The sequence below is a fragment of the Monodelphis domestica genome, chromosome 1 (assembly GCF_027887165.1).
Source record: "Monodelphis domestica isolate mMonDom1 chromosome 1, mMonDom1.pri, whole genome shotgun sequence".
Lineage (NCBI taxonomy): Eukaryota > Metazoa > Chordata > Mammalia > Didelphimorphia > Didelphidae > Monodelphis > Monodelphis domestica.
In genome coordinates this window covers 54579984-54601355 of record NC_077227.1, presented here as the reverse complement: position 1 = coordinate 54601355, position 21372 = coordinate 54579984, and the positions used below count along the sequence as shown (strand labels likewise).

Below are 21372 nucleotides of genomic sequence, written 5' to 3'. Positions count from 1 at the left end.
CTTGTTCTCATTTACCCTTTGATGGTGGGTTGGGATTTTGAGGACTAGTAAAGAATACCATTAGGCTGAGATATTTTTCTTTCCCTCTCATAGCTATTAGGCTCCTCCTGTCACCACCATACACTTAATTGCTAGTCTGCCTCATGTTAGAGCAAGGTTGAAAAACAGAAAGCGTGAGGGAAAATGTTAAGTAGCAACAAGGGGGCAACAGCATTGATGAAAGCAATGAGAAGCCAAGGAAGGCAAATCTCTAGTGTCAGGAAAGGAGTTCTTAAAGCACCACTGCCAATTTAGTGTCATTTTGATGAAATCTATATGCAAGAGGAAGAATGTGGAAGGTTGTTAAACAATAAGGTCCTTTGTCACAGGAGTTGTTGGCTTGTTTTAGTTGTATTTGGTGTGTGTGATGTAGGCAGTACACTGTATTTTGAAATGATGATTTTCCTTAGCAGTGTGCCTCCATCCATAAATCATGTAAAGTTGATACATTTAACATCTTTTACGATAGGCCATTTTTATTACAAAAAGAAATTATGCTGTTCTCCTGGTATTTAGACCATTTTCTGAAATATACAAAGCAGAAATTTTTAACATGAGGAATTGGGAATTTAGTTTTACTAGTCTAAAACTTTGTTAGATTATGGAAGTATAATAGTTTACCAAAAAGAACATTTGATTTGGAATCAGAGGAACTGGGCTCCAACATGGTTTGCTCTCTCTCTCTGACATTAGGAAAGTTACTTCAGTTTAGTTTCTTTGTCTGTAAAATGAGGGTAGTTAGGTTAACATAATACAAGGTCCTTTCCAGCCCAAAATTCCATATAGTTATGAATATGTGGCTTAGGTATAGGATATAGAAAGAACAGACATCATTCTCAGTTTCAATTTTTTAGTATTGTTTTTTGGGTGTGAATCTGATGCTATTTTGTAACAAGACACGTCCAATAGCCCCCAATTTAGCTTGAGAGCAGAAAGCACATACACTGTTGCTCTGTAATCTCTATAGAAGTATAATTCTGATTCAAAATGTCTTGTACTTTAGATGTTCATATTGTATATTTTTCTGCTTTTCTCTAATTGAAAATAAGGAAAATTTACTACTAAGGTATGGTCCAATAAAGCACTTTTTCTGTATACCACCTGGAACTAATAAGATTCCATCTTGCCAAGTGATGGTGATCTTCAAGAACCACACGAGTTTATATCCCATTTGTGTCATTACCTTTTACTTAAAATATGCTTCCATGGGTAACACATTTTTTCAAGTTTGTCAAAATATAGACATGTGTGATTGTTTGTGACATAGTCTTTAGAAGTCTTATGTGTTTTCACGTGTTTCTCCTGTCCTTTAGTTATTTCTATTTTCATCAAATAATATTTTGAGTCATACTCCAAACCTATCTCCTTAAAATTTTCTTCTTTACATGAGAGTTTTCCCAGTGGCATCTCCTTTTTATTCACTAGTTTTCTATAATACTGCCTTTTTCAAATGTGAGGACTTTCATTTTCTTCCCTTTCTTCCCACATTCATTCTTCAGTACCACTGCCAGGTTAAATATCTATCGTTTTATTTGTCTCAACCATCTTTTTCTCCATCATTCACTTCCTTTTTTCTGGACTCTCCATCTGAAGAACGACTCATATATGGCAATAAAAAAGGTACAGACCAGACAGAGTTACATTGTTTTGAAATATGACTTCATAAATTGTTTCATCCCTTTAAGTTAACACGTATTAAAAGAGTTATGCTTATCTAGAATGATTCTCATTGGACACTGAAAAATTTAGTTTAAATTTACCTAAATTAATATTTTTTGTTTGGAAGTCATATTCCAAGATGTCTGTCTTTCTGTGCATGGAAATATTTCTCCCTTTTTCATTCCTCTTGTCTTTAGATTTCATTCTTTTACCTATTTGTAACACTTTGTATTTCTGCCTGCATGATTAGGGTGTGTTCAGTCAACTGTCTTGTTCCTTAAAATTTTACTGTGGATATTTACTTTAATATTGTGCATGATGTGTTCATAGATTGTTCCAAAATCCTGATTTGTTACAGTGTTTCTATATTTCAGTGATTTTTAAAACTAAAATTAGCTACAGTTTACATTCTATTTGACTTGACCAAAATGCACATAAGGTTAAAACATGATTTCATACATGTATGAAGTTTATAGCTTCTTTTGAGTCTAACTATAAAATTATTCTCTCTCTTTTTTTTTAATGAAATATGTTCAGTAGAAAAGAAAGTGCCTTAAGGTGTAACCTTGGAAAGATCACAACCTCTATTTCCTTATCTGTAAAATCTGGGGTCTCTAAGGTTACTTTCACCTTAGACATTCTGTGATTCTAATATTATTAGTGATTTTTTTGCATCTATAAAAATACTCATTAGCATTGATTTTTTTTTTACATATAGTTCTAGTTAACAAGTTTCTGAAAGGTTTTATTTGTTTGTTTTGAGATAAACCTGTGTTAAAATGACAGCAAAGCACATTTAATGCTTGTGGAGCTTCATAAACATTATAGAATTGTGTTGTTGAACTTGTACCTTACAGACTGTCTCTTGTTTTCATCTTGGAAATTGAATTTCCTTTTCAGTTACCTTGAAATGGTTTCCATTTGTCCAGTTGTCATCTTAATTTACATGTGTTTATAGGTTGCTCAGTTTTATGGTGAAATACTCTAGTGCAGAAGACTAGGTGATTAAGATTCCTCAGTACCTAAAGAACTCAACTGGCTTTGCCTCTTAAACCTTTTCAAACCTTTCTTCCTTTCTTTATATCTTTCTTTCTTTCTTTTTTCCCAATGAAGGTGAAGCACAGCTTTCAGGAGCCATACTCCTAGGGCCAGAGTGCCTGTAGTTACTGTGCATGAGCAAACATTTATTAAATACCTACTGTGTGCAGAACACTGTGCTAGATGCTGGTGGAAGTATAGAGTTTAGGTAAGACAGGATTCCTGCCTTCAAGGAGCTTACAGTCTAATAGAGGAAAGACCTGCTTCCCTCATTTTATTTGGTCTGGACCAGTTATAGCATTATTTAGAGGCTGGGGTAGAAATGCATGTCTTCTGAGGTTCCTTCAGCCTAGGTGCTGGCAAGTCTTAATAATCTCTCTTGACCACAGTGACATAGAAAGTACAGTTGGCTTTTGGGAGATTAAGCAAATGGCATTGACAACAGTCTTTCTTATAGCTAACCTTCCCATAATGCTTAAAGATGTAGTAGCTTGCACTTTTTTCCATGACCTCAAAGTGAGTCCAGTCTGTTGGGTTGATAGAGGAACTCTAGCCAGTTAGGACCCTTCTATAGAATGATTTTCATAGCTTGGTTATTTAGGCTGATGTAGCATGAAGGGTTCATTGCTGTCATTGTGTGATGGGGGAGCCTGTAATAATTCCAGCTTGTGTGCTAATTGGGCTTCTGTGAGGAAGAAGCAGTAAATTCTGCAGAATAATTACTGATTCTTTCTTGGCCACTAATTTGACAAAATGCTTTGAATTGGGATGAATTTTCTTTCCCATTTGTGAATAATGATGAATTGGCTTTTTTACTAATCAAGCAAGCAAGTTTATGGGTTAAGTTTTATTGTTTTATCTGAACTTAGTGCTATATTGGTATTGAGCCAGGGTTCAGGGAGAATCTTCTCATTATAAGATCAGCAAGCTTTCTCTGTGGCCACAGGTGTTGGGGTCTTGGTCCAGATGCAGGGGTGTGGTGGTGGTGGTGGTTGTGGTGGGGTGTGTGTGTGTGTGTGTGTGTGTGTGTGTGTGTGTGAGAGAGAGAGAGTATGAGTGAGTGAGGGGGAGGGCTAATTAGCATGGTGTATATGAAGATGCTCCAAACTTAAGCGCTTTTTTTATTCCATTGAAAGTAGGATCAGCGGCGGCACGGAAAGAAATAATCCGGAACAAAATCCGAGCAATTGGCAAGATGGCAAGAGTCTTCTCTGTCCTCAGGTAATGGACACTTTGTCAGTCATCTGTTTACAGCAGCCTTTCTACTCCATCTATCTGTGCCTTACCTGCCATCTAGAAACAATGTGCTGGCCTTCTCTCCTCAAGAGATGGAGCTTTCATGTGTTGATCAGGAAGATAGCACGAGTTTGAACCAAGCTGTGGAGCTGTGTTAGATAAAATCAGTGTACCAGACCCTTTCCAGCTTTGGAAAGCTGACTTCCCATCCTAGCCTAACTTGTTAGAGCATAGGCTCTTCTCTGGGTACCCACCCATCTCTCCTCAGAACTCCCTCTCTGTTAGCACAGACGAGACTGGTCGACATTGTATCATTCACCAAACTGCCTCACTAGTTCTCTTCTCTCTGGGCTAATTTACCTGCTCTGCTTAGTTGTTTGCCTATTCTGCCCTGCAGCCTCCCTGCTGAAGAGAGTTATGCTTTAGGCATTAAGGATCATAATGTTTTGATTGAGTGGTCTTCAGTAGGGGTTGGGACTCCCTGAGGGACTAGATCCTCACCCCAACGGTGGCTGATCATCTACTGAGGGGAAGAGGAATCTCATCCCACCCTTCCTGTAGTGGCCACATGTGGGGTTGGTTTATAACAAAGCCACACCTGAACTTGTCCTCTAGCAATAATAATAACACCAAACCTTGCATCACACTGAACAATTTATAAACATCTCATTATACCCTCAGTAAACCTGGGAGATAGGTGCTATTATTATTTCCATTTTTCTGATGACAAAACTGGGATTAACCAGTGGTTAAGTGGTCCTGGGTAGTACAGCTAATGGGCATCTGAGAGAGGATCTGAACTCAGATCCTCCTGACTCCAGGTTCAGTGCTTTATCCACCTCCCCGTCCAGCTGCCTCCAGTGTTCCCGGGGGTTGGCCCGTTGGGGGTATTTGTGACCTAACAGCTGGTTGGGTGCCCACACCAGCAGCTGATCAGGTGCATTGGGAATGAAGCACTCCCACTCCATGCGGTCCTTATCTGATGGTTGGCTTGGTGCCCTTGGCAGAAGGTGAGTTGTGCAGCTCAGGTCTCACGGGATGGCAGAGGACTGTTCACATTGTCTTTCCCTGAAGACCTCCCTGCCAAGTGTTCTAAGCTTGACACTCCCTCCAGTCACATAGCTGTCACCTTCAGGGCCATTTGGGGAACCCCCTCACTGCCATCTGCAATTCTTCCTTCCCTGTCACCCCTCTTATATTTTTTTGCCTTTTCTGCCTCCACAGCCCTTCTTGTCTACACTCCCTTTTCTGTTGACGCTTTAGCACCAGGCCCTCCGGACCCCTCTCTGGCAGGAACCATTTGGGCACACTCTTTGCCTTCAGTTTGCTGCGGCCCCTGCTTGTCCTCTGACACAGAGCTGCTATGATTCTCGTGTGGGCTTGGCTGTGGGCTTCCTCACTCAGTAAACTCCAGTGGGTCCCACTAGAATCAAATATAGTTTCCTCTTTTTATTAGTCTTTTAAGATGTATATTTCTTGTGTCAGTTTGATAATAAAATAATTATTAGTTCATTAATACACAAAATCTACATATATAAATAAATTATGCTTATTAGGAGTACATGCTCCATCCAAAAAAGTTTGCAAACTATTGTAAATGATCAATAGATGAGTTATTATTAAAACAGGCTTGTTTCCAGAGCCTGTTCCTATGTGGAAACCATTCTTTTTTTTTTTTAAACTCTTACCTTCCGTCTTGGAATAAATACTATTCCAAGGCAGAAGTGCAGTAAGGGCTAGGCAATGGGGGTCAAGTGACATGCCCAGGGTCACACAGCTAGGAAGTGTCTGAGGCCATATTTGAACCCAGGACCTCCCACCTCTGGGCTTAGCTTTCAATCCACTGAGCCACCCAGCTGCCTCCTGTGGAAACCATTCTGATGGATATTTAGAATGAAAGATTCTAACCTCTGATGTCTTTCTTTTCACCAGGGAGGAGAGTGAAAGTGTGCTGACACTCAAGGGCCTGACTCCCACAGGGATGTTGCCTAGTGGAGTGTTGGCTGGAGGACGACAGACCCTGCAAAGTGGTAATGATGCTATGCACCTAGCTGGGCCTCAGATGGACTGGGGCGCCCCTCACTCTTGGGCTAACACCACATATAATGCATGCAGGGAGTTCCTTCTGCTTTTCAGTTCCTGTCTCAGCAGCTGACACGGGCAGGGTGCCATCTGTTAGGCAGTTTCTGATCAATACTTGATCAGGGTAGACACCTGAGAGACCAGTTATTTATTTCACAGAACGAGAATGGGCAGGCCCTCAGATTTTCAGTAGAGGACATGGGGCCAGTTCCCTTCCTTCTTTATGTCTGGGAAGTCGAATGTAATCCATCATTTATTTATTTATTTATTTAAATGCATTATTAAAACTACAGCCCTTGCTATTAAAAGCCCCCACTTTTAAGCATGTCAATCAGGAACATTCAGAATGCAAAAATGGAAATGTGATTCCTAGTTTTTTGTTGTTTGCTTTTCATTTATGTAATTGTATTAGATTGTGCTTATTTTCCATTGGGAAACTTCAGATTATTTAATATTAGTGTTAATAGTCTACTCTGGGCCCCAGAACATTACTATGCACTTCATTTGCCGACAGATTTGTGCAAGGTTTTGTACTCTGGTAAATGATGCCAAAGTTTGTTTTTTGTGGTGTTTGTCAAATGTTCTATGTATAATTGATCGTCTCTGTAACATGCTGTTTCCTTCCTCTGCAGATGTAGCTGCTTTCTTAAATCTGTCTGTCTTTCTCTAGGTATAGCTGTATGTCTGTATAAGTATGTTAAATTAAACTACTCTATCAGACACTTGTCTGTCTCTTGATGTAGAAGCAACTTTGTAGCACCTTGTTTGAAGGTTTTGCTGCATTTGCTACTGCACTCTGTGCACTCTGAACAATCATGTAATTGAGGAGGTATTAAATCATTGTTATAAGTGGAGAATAAAGGGGTTGAACTTAAATCCTGTAAGTCAAAATTGAAAGGGTGTTGATTAAGTGTGCCTATATTTTTGCATGAAAATAAAAAGAATTCTACATAAAGCATTCCTGTAATCTGGCTCATTGAATATTTTGTAATAAAATAGTTAATTTTTTTGAGTTGGTGTAAACAAAACCTGTCAGATAAAATAGGGAGAGAGTGAATGTGAATGTGGCAGAATACGTTCAGTGACTGAAGTCCAAGTTTCAAAGCCTTTGGTCAAACAGTGGAAAAAAGGTGATGTGGCCAGGAGCTGATTTTACTTCTTTTGCAGCCCCCACTGACAATAACCCTCCAAGGGTCATTGTTCTGCTAAGCTAAGCAGCACCTCCAGTATATTCCTTATTCTTAGTAAGAACAGCTCCTTTTTTGTATATGTAATAAAACTTCATGATTTTAGGGGAGTGACATAGGAGGAAATTTTATTTTTAAACTTCACTTAAAATTTCAGTTTGGCTGAATTTTCACAATTCATTTTACTCACCCTAAAATTTAAATGATAGCATTTCAGAGAGACATTTTTTATTTGGACAAATAATTTTTTACTTGTAACTCATACATGTCCTATTTTGTATGTGATTGCTTTGTCTTACAACCAGTGATATATAAGAGGAATCCATCAAAGCTGTTTTGAAAACATATTTCCACAATTCCAGTTTAAATTTTCATATTGAATGAGATTTCTCTCTCTCTCTTTTTGTGTGTGTGTGTGTGTGTATGTGTGTGTGTGTGTTTGAGATTTTAGGAATTCTGCTGATATTCTCTTCCAGGCTGTGCCCTTCAGTTTTCTCTGGCTGCAATGTAATTAATTATAAGAGGAGAAAATTGACATGAATGGTTTTAAGCGTATATTAAACAAATGAAACAGGAAATGGAATCACCAAAACTGCCCCACTTTTCCCACCCCCAAGAGAAACTTAAATAGAAATGCTAGTAAATTACCATGAGTTTTAAAAAAATGTCTTTCTACCCATAAACTCAGAATAATAAAACCAGAGAAAAAAGTTAGGCAGCTCAGGTCAATGCCTGCTACTAGTCAGTTACTCTTAGATAGCTTATCAGTTTTCTAATGTATCCACAATCCATCTTTCATTTATTTATAATTATCAACCCTGTTCTACTTATTTACATACTTCTTTAGCAACTTTGTCTATTCTGAAATTACATTCATCCCAGTAGCTTAAGGAAGTCTTAAAACATTTCCTTCATTATAGGAAAAGTATAAGAGAAAGCAGCTAGGAACCCCTCTTCCCAAAAGACTGTTTAATGTCAGCATGGATTGGATTAGACGGAAAAATTGAGCCATGAGTACAGGTGGAACAAGCCAAGTTTCTCTGAAGTATTGTCTTGACATGGCTTCAGTGTTCTTTTGATTTCCTGGAACATAAAATATATTTCTATGAAAATATAAAAATTCCTCTCAAAGCCTTATATAAATGATTTTTAGATCATTTTACCATTTTGGACTATTCATTTCTATGACTGTGGCACTATATTATTAAAAAATCTTGCACAAATTAAGCAGCTTTGTTGAAATAGGCAGTTTGTCCTTTTTTTGCACTTTAGTCAAAGAAATGAAGCAGTACTGATATTAAATTTGATAAACTACACAATAAAATGCCACCTTCACGAGGATATATCTTATCTTGAAGTTGTGGCCATAAAAACTTGAATAATGTCATATTCTTCCTGATCATTCACTGTGCCATTTGAGACACATAATTCAAGGCATTGGTTTACTAAAATTAGGGCTTTTATCAGTACATCCTTGTTAACTGAGAATTCTCAGAGGAAATGAATTGCCTCTGGAAGAGTTTAGCCGTTCAAGTGATATTACTTTCAATTTGTTCTTTATGCTTCAGATTGTCATTTCTCTATGCCAAGTAATCTGTTATGGTGTGCAGGTTTAAATATGGTATTTTCTAGAAAGTATTTAGAAGCATTCATAGACCTCAAAAAACAGCAAGGAATGCAGACTGACCCCAGGAAGGAATTTAACATATATAACTTCTTAAATCTACAAGACTTAAGGAAGTATGGATTGTCACATTTTAGGATTAGAAACTTTATTACTATTAACTATCAAAGAAGCTCGTCCTAAAAGTAACACCATTTAATTATTGTAATAAAAATAAATTGCCATGTCTCAATAAGCTATGAACTGATTCACTTTAGACTTACCTCTGTTTTCTAAAGGAATGATTTAAAATAGAAGTTCTTTCCAAAAGAAAAAATATCAACCCAAAATTGTTATTAAAATTACTTTTTCCTATTAGATTTTTGAAAATTGTAATAATATTTGTCTTTATTTTGATGAGTGAGCATGCCAGTGGTGAACTGATAGAGGTGGCTGCTTTACCTAATGGCTTCTTGTTTGAGCATATTGCAGGGGTGTTTTTGAATTGTGCAGCACTATATTTTTAAGCTGTGATGTATACAGTGGATATTATGTGTATGTCTGCTTTGGTTAGTAATGTATTTTATCAGTTAAGGAAAATTAACTACTCCTTTGTTCAGTGTTCATCAAATTTCTTTTTGGGCATTAGATTATTTTAAAAGTTTTACAATCTAGCAACTTTCTTTTTTCTCTTTTCCAGTCTCAATGAATTCTTTAAGATTCCTTGGTGTTCTCTTATTAACGGCTTTAAAGCAAAAAAATTTGCATTCTTATAAGATGTTTACAATTAAATTATCCCTTCAAGATCACTTTCATTGGCCTGTTTATAGAAATAGCTCTCGTGGTAAGATAGACCATGGTCCTAACTGCCCTGGGCCAAGTGCTTTGTGATAGAAGATTGAAGGTAGTCAGGGGAATAGAGCTTAGCAGTGACCGTGATAGACATGGCTCTCTCTAGATCTTTTTGTTGGTTTGCTTGGAGAGCATTCTATTGATAGGAGCAAAGACAAAAATGACCTGGAGGAATCATTGACAATAAGAAGCACCACAAGCACACTGGCGTTCTCTAGATGAGCCAGAGTGCCCTACACGTGGATAACTGCCTATTTGCCCCCTGCAGCTCCTGGTTGGGATAGATCCCGAGGGCATTTTCTGCATCTCTCCCCATTTCACTCAGAGTTCGAGTAGTAGAGCATTTGCTGTGCAGCCTTTACCCCTTTACCTGTGGGTATAAGAGACCAGCTTGACCTCAAGGTTTGATCTTCTTAGCTGTTTGTAACCTTGGCCTTGTAATAGAGAGCTCCTTCTTACTAGGTTTAATAAATTAGGGTTAATAAAGACTTCTTTATTAAAGAAAAGGGCACCATCCTCATTGTTCCAGTTATACCCACAGATGCTTATTAATTTTTCCATTTTAAATCCTAACCCTAACCTCCCTGACTTCTGTCATTTAGTCCTTGACTACCCCCTTTTGAGAAAGTCAGGCATGAAAGGAAGGAACCAGGAAACAGACTTGTCCAGAGTCACACAGCTGGGAAGTATCTGAGGCCAGATTTGAACCTAGAACCCCCCAACTCTAGACCTGGCTCTCAATCCACTGAGCTACCCAGCTACCCCAAAACATCCATTTTGAGTTACCGTTAACTCCTGTTTTAGCATCCCTCTTTAGAGAATTTCCCTGAGACTGTGATGTTTAGAATATAATAGATATGCTATAAAATTCCCGAATCGTTGGAATACTCCATCCCAAATGTCCACTTAACACTGGAGTGAGCTGGGGCAGGTGCTGAGCTGTCTGTGTAAAGGAATGAATCCGTCTCTTCTGTGCCCTGAGCATCGTTGTCATTAGTGCTGTGTGTAATTGTGCTGTGTCAGGAACTGGGGGATTGGGGTGGAGCTCTCCCTTTGACATATGGGCACAGTTTTTTGTTGGTTTGTTTTTGTGTTTTTTTTTTTTGTTAAAACTATGAATGGTGTAGCCTGGGGTACTGTGATATTTTAAGTTGATCATTGCCTTTTCTGCTGTACGATATGACCCTTCTCATCTCTCTCGTTCATTTTGCATGCCTCTGCTCCCTTCTGTACAGCCACAGTTGAGGCAATTGAGGCTGAAAAAGGTACGATCAGAGTCCTTGCGCTGGGCAAAGATCTGTGGTGTGTGGGTGGGCATCAGAAATGTCCTGCGGGTGGGTCTCACTCTCAGCTTGCACAGCTCAAGATGAATCAGACTCGCTGACTCATCATATTTACCCATAACATTCCTTTTTCTCCTCCCCTCCCCCCAAGACTGGTTCACAGTGATAAGACATGGGAAGGTGGTTTGGGGGGGTTTGGTTTTTTGTATTTTTCTAATACAAAGTGCAATCCACATTTAACATCTTTGTTTTGTTAGTATATAGCATGCTAAAGTTTATCTCGGTGTCTTCAGTCGCTTATTTTAATGGAAATGTCTAAACTTACCCCCACAAAGAGCTATTCACTTCATGTTTTGCATGTTTTTGCTCTATTCAGGTTTCTTTTAGTGGAGTGACTTTAGATTGGGTATGGGTTTGTTTTTTGCCATTTTCCATAACACACCCAAATGTGCAAGAATTGTGCTATTTTCCCTACCACAGTTTGGGCTGTAGTCTGCTTCTACGATTCCTGTTTATGTATTTCATGTGTTGACCTCTGATAGTGCACATTGCTGAATATGTCGCTGCCCCAGCCGTGTGTTTGATACATGGTGCAAAGATTCTGAGCCCAGGGATTGCACGTATGAAGCAGCTTGTCGACCCCCACAATGCGGGGGCTTTCTCGTGCATGTTTTGATTGGGGGATGCACTTTCCTGATGAAATGAGTGACAAGCCATAGCAGTTGGAGAAGGATTGCCACGCCATACTTCAGTTTAGCGTTTCTAAATCATACTTTGTGACTGGACGGTACAGTACGGAGTCTCCTCCTCTAGCACGAGACTAAACGCCTTTGGCCGTCAGCTCTCCTCTGGTCCAAACCCCCGAGCTAGAGATGGTACCACCTCGTGCTCTCCCCAGAGTAGGGCCAGGCCCGTGGGTTTAAATTGCTCCTCTTGACTCTTTTTTCCCCTCCTGTTCTGGTGCAGCTTTGGGAGGCAGCTGAGGATCAGAGCAACCTTATTGTGGTTCCTTAGTGCCCTGCCTTTCCCGGCTTCCTTAGTTTATCACTCAGTGGAGATCTCAGGGTCGGAGTTAGAATGAGCCTGAGGCAGACCAGTCAGACGAAGGTCAACTTGACATTATTGGTTGGTTTTTGACTGGGTTGGGTTTTGGGGTTTTTTTTTCTTATTTCAGTTATTAAGGCAATGCTAACATGTTACATCCATAATGCTCTACTATTTATTTTTCTAATTGAATCCATGTTTGTTATTTAACATTTTAGAGGGAAAACTCAACTTAGAAGTTTTTTATGCTGCTTATAGCCATGATTGCTCCTTTGGCTAATTTTTTTATCTTTAAGGAAAAAAAATCATTTATTATTATTTTTTGAAGTTAGACTTTTTTTTTCCTCTTACTGACTTATCAAATTTGCATTTTGTTAAGCAATACGAGGATTCTCTCCACCACATAGAATCTGCAGTTTTGAAGAAGCAAAAGGTTTGGATAGGATCAATGAGAGAATGCCACCCCGGAAAGACGCTGGGCAGCAAGATGGTTTCAATTCTCTGAACACCGCACATGCCACTGAGAACCACGGGACTGGCAACCACGGTGCCCAGTGACCCACGACTTCCCGGGGACTCTCGCATCTCGGGCCCCAGATGGACAGGACACCCAAGGAGCCAGAGGGATCAGCTAAGCTGACTGTCACTGTCACCGGTCCCTTTGGAGAAACCATTGTGCTTTTGAGACCCCGATTCCCTCCCCAGAAGGAGGTTTGAGGGCCCTGGGACGTGCTATGCTATTGATGAGGTTGCATTGCTGACAGCCGAGCCAAGGTGGGGAGTAGAAAGCAAGGGGTCTGGGGTCTGTTTTCTCTGGAGAGCATCTTGACCTCCATTTATGCTTGTGATTCACACATTTAAGTTTACAAATGAAAATTCCCCCTCCTCCCACTATAGAACTAGATTTTTTTTTTCCAATCAAGACTTCAGACACAATCCTAAATGCTATTTATTCATGGATTTTGGTTTCATAAAATGTCTTTAAAGGTTATATTAGAATGGTCTTAAAAAACAATTCTGAGGTTACAAAGCTGTATTTTTGAATCATGGGGAAAATACCAAAAAACCCAGTTGACAAATGTTCAAAGTGCTAACCTCAGGTCTACAATCTTCACTAGTTCTGTATTATAGTTTAGTTTTTGATTATGGATGCATACTCTCTCTCAACGCAGAACTTTGTTACTTGATCACAGATCCCAAAACTCAATTTGAATCTTTTTTGCCCAAATCTTGAGATTTGTACCCTTGGGATTTAAGAAGAAAACTTCTAAATTTCAAAAGTGCATACAGTTACAGAATTGCTCATTTAAGGTATCTTTAAAAAAAGCTTGTACGTTGTCAAAGTAAATTTTACTTCAGATCATGTCTGTAAAACTTGACATTGTATTTTGTGTATGCATGTTTTCATTTTGCAAATATTTAATATATAGACCTATGATGTACAGGTACGACATGTATAGGTTGCCTAGATGTTATGGGGACTTTAGTTTATTGTGAGTATTCAAATTACTTCAATAGCCGGCAGGGCTGTTGGCTTTCTATAATTTTTATGAATTCTTATAAAGGAAATGGAAAATGTCCTGGAAGTGTTTTTGTTTATACAAATGCTGCATAGAAGCTATGGTTCAGCTCAACCATTCAGACGTTCGTGGAAGCGTAAAGTTAAAAGCATAAAGTTAAAACTGCATGTTGAAGTTTTTATTTTGATAGTTACAGGACTGCTTGGTTAAAAATAAATGGAACCATGTGCTAGTTTTTCACAATTATTGGTCTGTCTAGATTGCCGCTCTAGCTGGTATCTCCCTTTACTTTGGTGACCTCATGCCCTGGAACACAACTCAGAACTCCAGGCAGCGGAGCCATCTCTTGTTTTGTTTGCCAGAAAGTGCACCCTGTATGGTCTCCTGTCTAAGTTGGAAATATTATGCATGTGCAGGACTATTTGAATATTTTATAAACAGTAGCACACAATAAATTCCATGCATGGGCCGCTGCTCCTATCTCTGTGTTGGGTGTTTTTTTGGAAGCTGTGCTCTAATCTTACCTGGCTCAGTTTTTGCAAATTGGAAGATTTTCTGATCCTATTTCTGTTCAACTCAGTAGATGCCATGGAGCTGCTGGGATGTCATCTCTTTTAAAATTCAAAACAAAACAAAGCATCTTCTCTCTTTGATAGTGAACTGCTACAGTGATTTGACCGGTCAAATTCCTGTCATCAGAAAGTTTGATTTTCCTGACATTGCTTTTGTACATTTGCCACCCAAATCTTTATGGAAGAACATACTGTGTAGTTGTTGTAAAATTTCCAAAAAGAAAATGGCAGTGTTTTGGACTATGTTATTATGCCCTAGGATGGATTCATGGTTAGTATTAGCCATTTATTGGGTGTCTTAAACAGCTTAAACGTAAAAAGTAAAGAAATTTTGCAGTTATAAGCTTTTGAGTTCCCAACCTTGATGCTTTTTCCTAGGAAAAAGCGAAAGAGAAAGGAGATTTTTTGCAAATAATAGGAGATCATTGATAGAATTACTATTGAGCAATATAAACGTTAATAACATAAGTCATAAGCATTGATTAAGAGTTATCATAGACTTTCCCAGTTACCCAACAATACTTTTCTCAGGGACTGATTATTTTTCCTTTAAATCATTGTCATCCTTTTTATCCCAGGAATTATCTCTAAAGGGGTGAAACTAATCTAGGGCTGTCTGATGATGCAGTTAGCACGGGGAGATGTGCACCTCTAATATCATTTCTAATTGACCATTCAGCAGCTTGTTAGGTTAAGAATAGGGGTGTATGGGGTAGTCAGAGAAAGACTCTAGTGTGAGGGCTTGCAGAGCCCTTTTCAGGGCTGCTTTCCTGCTTTGGTGTCCACCCAGCCCTCACTGGGGCTCCAAGAAGCTGTCACATGCTCAGTGGCCTCAGCAGGCCGGCTAGATCAGGTTGAGGGCAACCAGGAGGTCTCAAACCCATTGATGAGTCAGTCTTGTCTACCCCAGGTATGTGAAGACTTCCCCTTGTGGCAAGGGTAAATGAGAACAGTTGGTTCCGGCGGCCACGCAAGGGTAGAAACAGGCGCCATGGACCACTTAGGGCTTGGTGTGACATCAAAGAAGCCAAGGTCGTCCTCGGCATCGCAGGCTATCCCCAGCCGTCTTGTCTTCCGTCTGCCGCTGGACTTTGCTGACTATGGAAGAGAGAATGAGGTTGATGACCTTGTGCGACTCTTCACTTAAATCCAATTTATGCCTGAGTCAAAAGACTGCACCCATGATGTCATTTTGGTCCTCTTCAAGTCCAAAGAAGAACCACCGCCACTGTTAAGAGTTAGCCTGCTCTTTAGCCCCGAGTATCACCACTGTGCTTGAGGAATGCCAATGGGGTGACATTAACACGGGGTAACAGAAAAGAAAGGGTAGAAATCAAGAATGCTGGAATAAGACAGCTATTCTTGAAGATATCCATCTGCTTTCATTGCAAAGTGTAGAGCTATTTATCAAGCATTTCGGGGAAATGAATCTTTTGCGGTTGTTTGGATATTAAGAAATTTAAATGCCTCCTTATACAAACCCACCCTGGGAAAATACAAATTGGAATTTAAATAAGATGTTTCCTCAAATAGGTTATGACTCCCTTCCCTAATAAAGAATGGCCCTTATGTTATCTCTACCTTAAAAAAAGCCCCCCAAAACAACAGACCTTTTTAAAATCTCTCAGCAATGCTGCCAAAGACGCTGTTGACAGAGATTTACTTTTGTGGCAAAAGACTAAAGGTTGAGCACAACCTTCCAGAGTCTCCCTTCGTTGCTTATTTCCACTTGGTGCTCACAAGTCTCTCCTGCCTGTTGCTGATACTTTGGCATAGCTAGGAGTAGGTGGGAAATACAGAGCCACACTGTGGTTTTGTGTCCCAGAAACTTGTACTCTATCTTCCAGTTAATCAGCCAGTATTTATAAGTGCCTACTTTGTGCCTTGAAGTTGCCTTTTAAAAGCTTTGGGTCTCCGGCTGCACTTCACTCTCTGCACCCATCAGGGGCAGTACCTGTGACTGGCCGCATTTCCAGGTATTGCCAATCTCATCCTCCTTTTGGTGACATTTGCACCAAAATGTGGTCTGTTTGCTGCCCGAGGCACATGAGACATGTGTGAAAAGCCATTTAACTAACCATATAGAAAGCTGAATGTGACCACTGATCTGCGGACCTTCATCGGGGTCTTGAACTTATAAGTGGATAGGAACCAGAGGTCCCTTTGTTGAAAACAAGTATACATTCCTTGGTTCTGTACCCAACGCAGGTTTAATCGTCAATAGCTAATGGCAGCGACTCATGACTGGAAGAACAAAACAATGGTTGACCCAATCCTGAGTCTGGCTGCTAAGATAAATGTCACAGGTCCACTTTCCTTAGTCATAAGCAAATTAGGCTGGACAGAAATTTAGCCTATCGTTTCTTAGAAATTATACCTCTTTATGAAGAAGTAGACATTTGGAGTCAGCCTTGATAGCACCTCCATTCAGAGGTGATTCATTTTCCTCTTAGGGAAAGTGAATTTTAGGAATGTTTAAGTTATTTTTCTTACTTATTTCCTTATTTGAGCTTTTCTTATCCTCACTGTGTTTTATAGAATATATAAGCCTGGGTCAGATCCTATCAGGTTTGATATATAGTCTTAACTATACTAAAAGGGACATTCTACTACAGTGTCGATGGAGAGCCTGCCCTGGACAAAGTTGGTAGGTTCGTTTCCGTCATGCCCACCCTGCCCTAATTGCAGGACCCTGATTCTCTGAGGCCCCGAGTCATCAAATACCTATGCCAACAGAATACCGATGAGCAGATCCCATCTGACTTTCCCTGAAGTAAATTCAGATCTAAACAGGAACACTGCGAAGGATTGGAAGCAGCCTGTGGGGCCAAGGATTCTACTTCTGTCTGGTGTCTCCTTTTTCCTAGCCAGCCTTTGATGAATCTAAAGTGTTGACAGTTACCTGAGCTCTATTGGCAAAGAATAGGGATCAAAATAAGCCAGGTCTTTGGCAAGGGGCCAGGCCCCCACTATTCTCATTAGGGAGAATTTGGTCCTGGCAGTCTAGCTGGCAGGGGATACTCAATCACAAGGGTCCAACATTTCAGCAGTTTGGAGAGTAAAATGATAGGAGAGGACAGCTGTAGCTCAGCCATAGCCCAGAGTCTGAGGAAATCAAGCTTTCACTTCACTTGAAAGAAAGAGAAGGAAGGGACCAAGGGCTTAGCACGGTAAGTCACTTCTCCATCAACTTGACTTCTTGCTTAGTTTATAGCTGAGTGAAGTGTTTATCCCCCAGCAGAGTGTTAATCACTGATGAAGGAACTGAGTGTGGCCATTTGAGCACATTCAAACAAATAGATAAATGTCTTTATGCTCTCTCCTCTCTCTTATTCCTCCCCTTTTCAGGAAGATATCCTGCACCCCCACCCCCTAATAACCTGCTCTCCCTTTTCCTTCCCCCCCCCCAAAGGAGGGAGGGAATCAATTTTTTAAAAATCACTGGTGACTCAGAGAAAATAAGAATTCAAAGACAGATGGGCCCTTGGGTGGTACAAGAAGCTTGAGGGGGGAAAAAAAAGACTTTGATTCAGTAAAACTGCTGGGAGAAGCTATGGGTTTGATGTGGGAGCTCTAGATCTGAACTAGGACTACTTGGGACCAAGGTTCTGGGTCAAGGGAGAAACAGTATCCTCTCCATAAGATGTCCATACCACACTTAGTGATTAGAGAGTATAGTCCAGTCTTTCTCGCTGGAGATCAACTTTTTTTTAGGCTGATGTAATGTTCCTGCTTGGGGTTATAATGGAATGAGTGAAGAGCTCAATGTTGGCTTTCTTTTTTCTTTCTCATCACCTGTTCTTTCCCTAGTGTCTCTCACTTCTCCATCCTTTCCCTTGTTGACCTTACCAGGCTTCAGGGAGCCCCGGGGTTGTTACCAGGAAAGTTGTAGTCAGGATCCTCAATTTGGATGAGGACAGTGATATATATAAATGCAATTGCATATATATTTGGTTCCTCCTCTCTCTTCCTCACCTCTAACCCCTTGTCGAGAAGTCACTTCTGTCTCCTGGATTTTGTAGACGCACTAGACATTAGAGACTGCTCTCCCACTCCTTACTAGTCTGGGATTGAGCCCATGAGACAAACCTAGAGGGTCTGTTTTTTAGTTTGGGGAGAGGAAGTCTCCATAGAAATAGAAAAATGGGCAGGGAGTAGTTTCCTTATCCCTACCTTTAGTTAGCTTCCATTTCTAAAGGAGAGCTCAAGGCTAGTTAGCAGGATGACATTTCTCATTTAAATAATAAAGTCTTGCTATGAGGAACCGAGCTTACCGGTCTCTTGTCCTTCCCACTGCAGTAACTAGGGATTTCAGGATTAACGGTGGAAGGGAAGCAGATAGCCCAGGGCAATCCGTTTTGTAGTCCCTGGACCTGGCCTCTTGGTGAAACTAGGAGAATAGAAGACTGGGGCAGTTAGGTGGTTTGGGGGTTTGTTTTTTTGCTAACTTTGGCCCTGCCCCAGAAAATGATCCAAGAGTTTTCCCCTGTGAACCCAGAAGTCAGAACAAAGTCAGCTGTACTAAGGCATGATTTATTAACCGTCCTGTCCCTGGCATCATTTCTCCTCATTTCTTTTACTCTTGGTGCTTATTGCAAAGTAATTCCTCTATCAGATCCATATCATTCAACCTCTTGATTTCTACAATACTCCTTTTCTGCCTTAAAATACATGCTGGACTCCCTTTTTGCCCTACTACTACCTCTGGCTGCCATATCAATTCTCCTTTGCCATGGCTCTATCTCTGGCCTCCATGTTTCTTAACTCCCCTTTGGCCCAACCAAACTACAGCGTTTGCTATCCCAGTGTTTAATATGATTGTTCTTGCCTCCTCTGCCTCCTAAAAGGCTTCATCTGCACCAATCCATGTTCCCCCAATTAGAAATGTGTCTCTTCTAGGAGAGCCTCCCTGGAGATGTCTGCCAATCTAGGCTTTTAGTATTTTTGTGCAGGGCTTATAGGCTACCCATGTGTGCTTGCTCCCGTCTTTTATGGTTCTTGTGGCTCTTCTCACATTTGTTTGCTCTCCCCAGCTAGCTTGTTAGCTCCCCAGCTAGAGGGTTAAATCACAAACTGCCTTCTCATGTTATTCAAAATTCCCTATTATGGGGCTCCCTGGGCACTAGACACTCAGTAAATATTTGTTGACATCAGAACAGTGCCCTTTTCGGAGAAACTTGAATAAGCTGGGAGAGGTTGGCTCTGGCAGGCTCATTCTACAAGGATCCAACCCTCAAAAGTCTGTTCCATAGACAGGCCACAGACTGCAGCTGACCTCTTATGGCTCCTCGGAGGCAGCGGAGGCACCACCGACAGCACCCAAAATGCCCTGCACCTGCAGCGGCCCCCCAGGTGACCCCAGCCCCTCCGGCCTCCGGCCCCAGCATCCACACACTTGGCTTCCTCTCCTTGGAGAGGAATGTGCCTGGCCTGTCCCAGGTGATCCTTCAGAAGCTGAACTTGAAGAGCTATGAGGAATACAAGTGAGAGCTTCGCCCTAGAGAGAGGAAAAGCTTTTTTTTGGGGGGGGGGGCGGTCGGCAGGAGGCATGAGGAGGCTTCAATGAAGCATTTGAATTCCTTCCCCAACCCCCATTCCCTCAGCTTGCCTGTCATCCCCTCATTCACGAGATGATTAGAAATGGAGAGGGGAGGGGGCAGCTAGATGGCTCAAGAGATAGGGAGCCAGGCCCGGAGACCGGAAGTCAAGTCACTTCCTAGCTGTGAGACCCTGGGCAAGTCACTTCACCCCCATTGCCTGGCTCTTCGGGCTCTTCTGCCTCGGAACCAATGCCCAGGACGGATGAAAGAACGAAGTGGTTGGGGTGGGGATGGGGGTTGAGGAAGTGTGAGGATTAGAAAATAGGAGGGAACTTGAAGCCAGGACAGAGTCTTCCCTGTTGTTTCTGCAGAGCAGTGGTGAATGGGGGAATCCCTGGGCCAGGCTTTGGGATCTCTAGTCTCAGCGACATGTTCCAGCGCCTGGAGGACACCTTCCAGTTCTGCGCCCGGTGCCGAGTCCTTCCTGACCAGCTGCCTGTCTCCGAGGTCCTCCGGCGCTGTAAGAGGTAAGGCGCTCCCTGGGAGACGGCGCCCAGGGGGAGGACCGGGCTGCGGCTGGGCGTGCGGACTTCCCTGGGCCCTTCCCCGCCAGGTGCAGAAACGTCTATTACTGTGGCCGCGAGTGCCAGCGAGCCGACTGGCCGCTACACAGGAAGGTCTGCTGGGAACTTGGTCTTGTGGCTGTTGACCGGCTCCTGGAGTGGCTGGTGGTCACAGGTACTGGGAGGTCGGGCTCGGGAGTGGGGCGAGAAGAAGGGGGGGTCGGGATGAGGACTGACGCTATGGGGGGCGGGGAAGGGAACTCATCACCCCACAAAGAATGCACTTGGAGAATCGGGTCGCCCTTAGCACAAACAAACAAAAAAGGATCGCCTCTCTTTCTGGCTTTTCTCCTTTGTCCCCTCAGGGGATTTTTCTCTGCCTTCCGGGCCTTGGCCGTGGCCGCCAGGGGCTGTTCGGGACTGGGACACCTGGTTTTCGATGTGGGGGTCGCACCTGGATACCATGCTCGACTCTGCGCTGGGCAGTCACGCGATGTCCACCCTGTGGGACAGCGTGGGGCGGCCCCGGCCAGACCCGGAGAGTCTTCGAGGCTCCCTTCGGCGGCTCCTGACAGATACCCTTTCTCAGCCCTTGACTTTGGGCTTGGGGCTCCGGGCCTTGGTAGGGAACAATGGGAAGCCTGGAGGGACGACGGTGCACGTGGTCGGGGCTTCCCACGTGGAGACTTTCCTGAGCAGCCGCGGGGCCTATGAGGAGTTCGCTCACATGGTTCCGGGACACATCGGTCTGCACGTGACCCTGGTCGGTGTGGACTTGGCGGAAGAGGCTCCCCCACAGGACGCCTCACCTTCCCCCTCTTCTCCTGGTAAAATTCAGCTCAGCAGCTATCGGGGCCTCTATCACGACTTCTGGGAGGAAAAAATAGAGACCGGCCGGGCAGTGTGGCCAGATCTGGTGGTGGGGTTTCATCCAGGTAAGGCTGTGGACCCCCAGGGGAGGGGATGCTCCAAGGAAATCTTCGTCCCGCCCCCACGTGCCACCATCCTGCACCGTCTCCACTCACTTCTTTACCCTTTATTTTCTGCCTTAGTAACAGCTCGAAGTCACTTCAGCCTTTCTATCAGTCTGTACTCATTTCTTTTTTAACCTTTACCTTCTGTCTCTAACCGCTCTAAGACAGAAAAAGGGCAAA

General features: G+C 42.0%; 3 protein-coding genes across 11 annotated transcripts in view; 2 read left to right on the top strand and 1 right to left on the bottom strand.

Annotated features, from left to right (window-relative positions):
- The window catches only part of PPP3CB (protein phosphatase 3 catalytic subunit beta), a 47265-nt gene extending 33242 nt beyond the window's left edge, over positions 1-14023 (top strand). The window contains exons 11-15 of one of the 7 annotated variants that reach the window (XM_007478380.3): positions 1633-1659; positions 3873-3957; positions 5905-6002; positions 10932-10961; positions 12403-14023. In XM_007478380.3, coding sequence (XP_007478442.2) covers positions 1633-1659; positions 3873-3957; positions 5905-6002; positions 10932-10961; positions 12403-12581 — 419 coding nt within the window. In that variant the 3' untranslated portion in view covers positions 12582-14023. Of the gene's footprint in view, positions 1-1632; positions 1660-3872; positions 3958-5904; positions 7013-10931; positions 10962-12402 lie in introns of those variants that run through there. The other 6 variants (XM_007478383.3, XM_007478381.3, XM_056819415.1 and 3 more) reach the window with 6 other exon arrangements.
- Positions 11162-21372, bottom strand: part of FAM149B1 (family with sequence similarity 149 member B1) — a 205297-nt gene continuing 195086 nt past the window's right edge. Inside the window, exon 15 of the mRNA XM_056819372.1 lies at positions 11162-11181. The gene's annotated coding sequence lies outside the window, so the exon portion shown is untranslated. The remainder of the gene's footprint in view (positions 11182-21372) is intronic.
- Positions 17183-21372, top strand: part of LOC100010438 (annexin A7) — a 40665-nt gene continuing 36475 nt past the window's right edge. The window contains exons 1-5 of one of the 3 annotated variants that reach the window (XM_007478379.2): positions 17183-17285; positions 19372-19598; positions 20027-20182; positions 20269-20393; positions 20584-21153. In XM_007478379.2, the coding sequence (XP_007478441.2) occupies positions 19396-19598; positions 20027-20182; positions 20269-20393; positions 20584-21153 (1054 nt within the window). In that variant the 5' untranslated portion in view covers positions 17183-17285; positions 19372-19395. The remainder of the gene's footprint in view (positions 17286-19371; positions 19599-20026; positions 20183-20268; positions 20394-20583; positions 21154-21372) is intronic. The other 2 variants (XM_007478377.3, XM_007478378.3) reach the window with 2 other exon arrangements.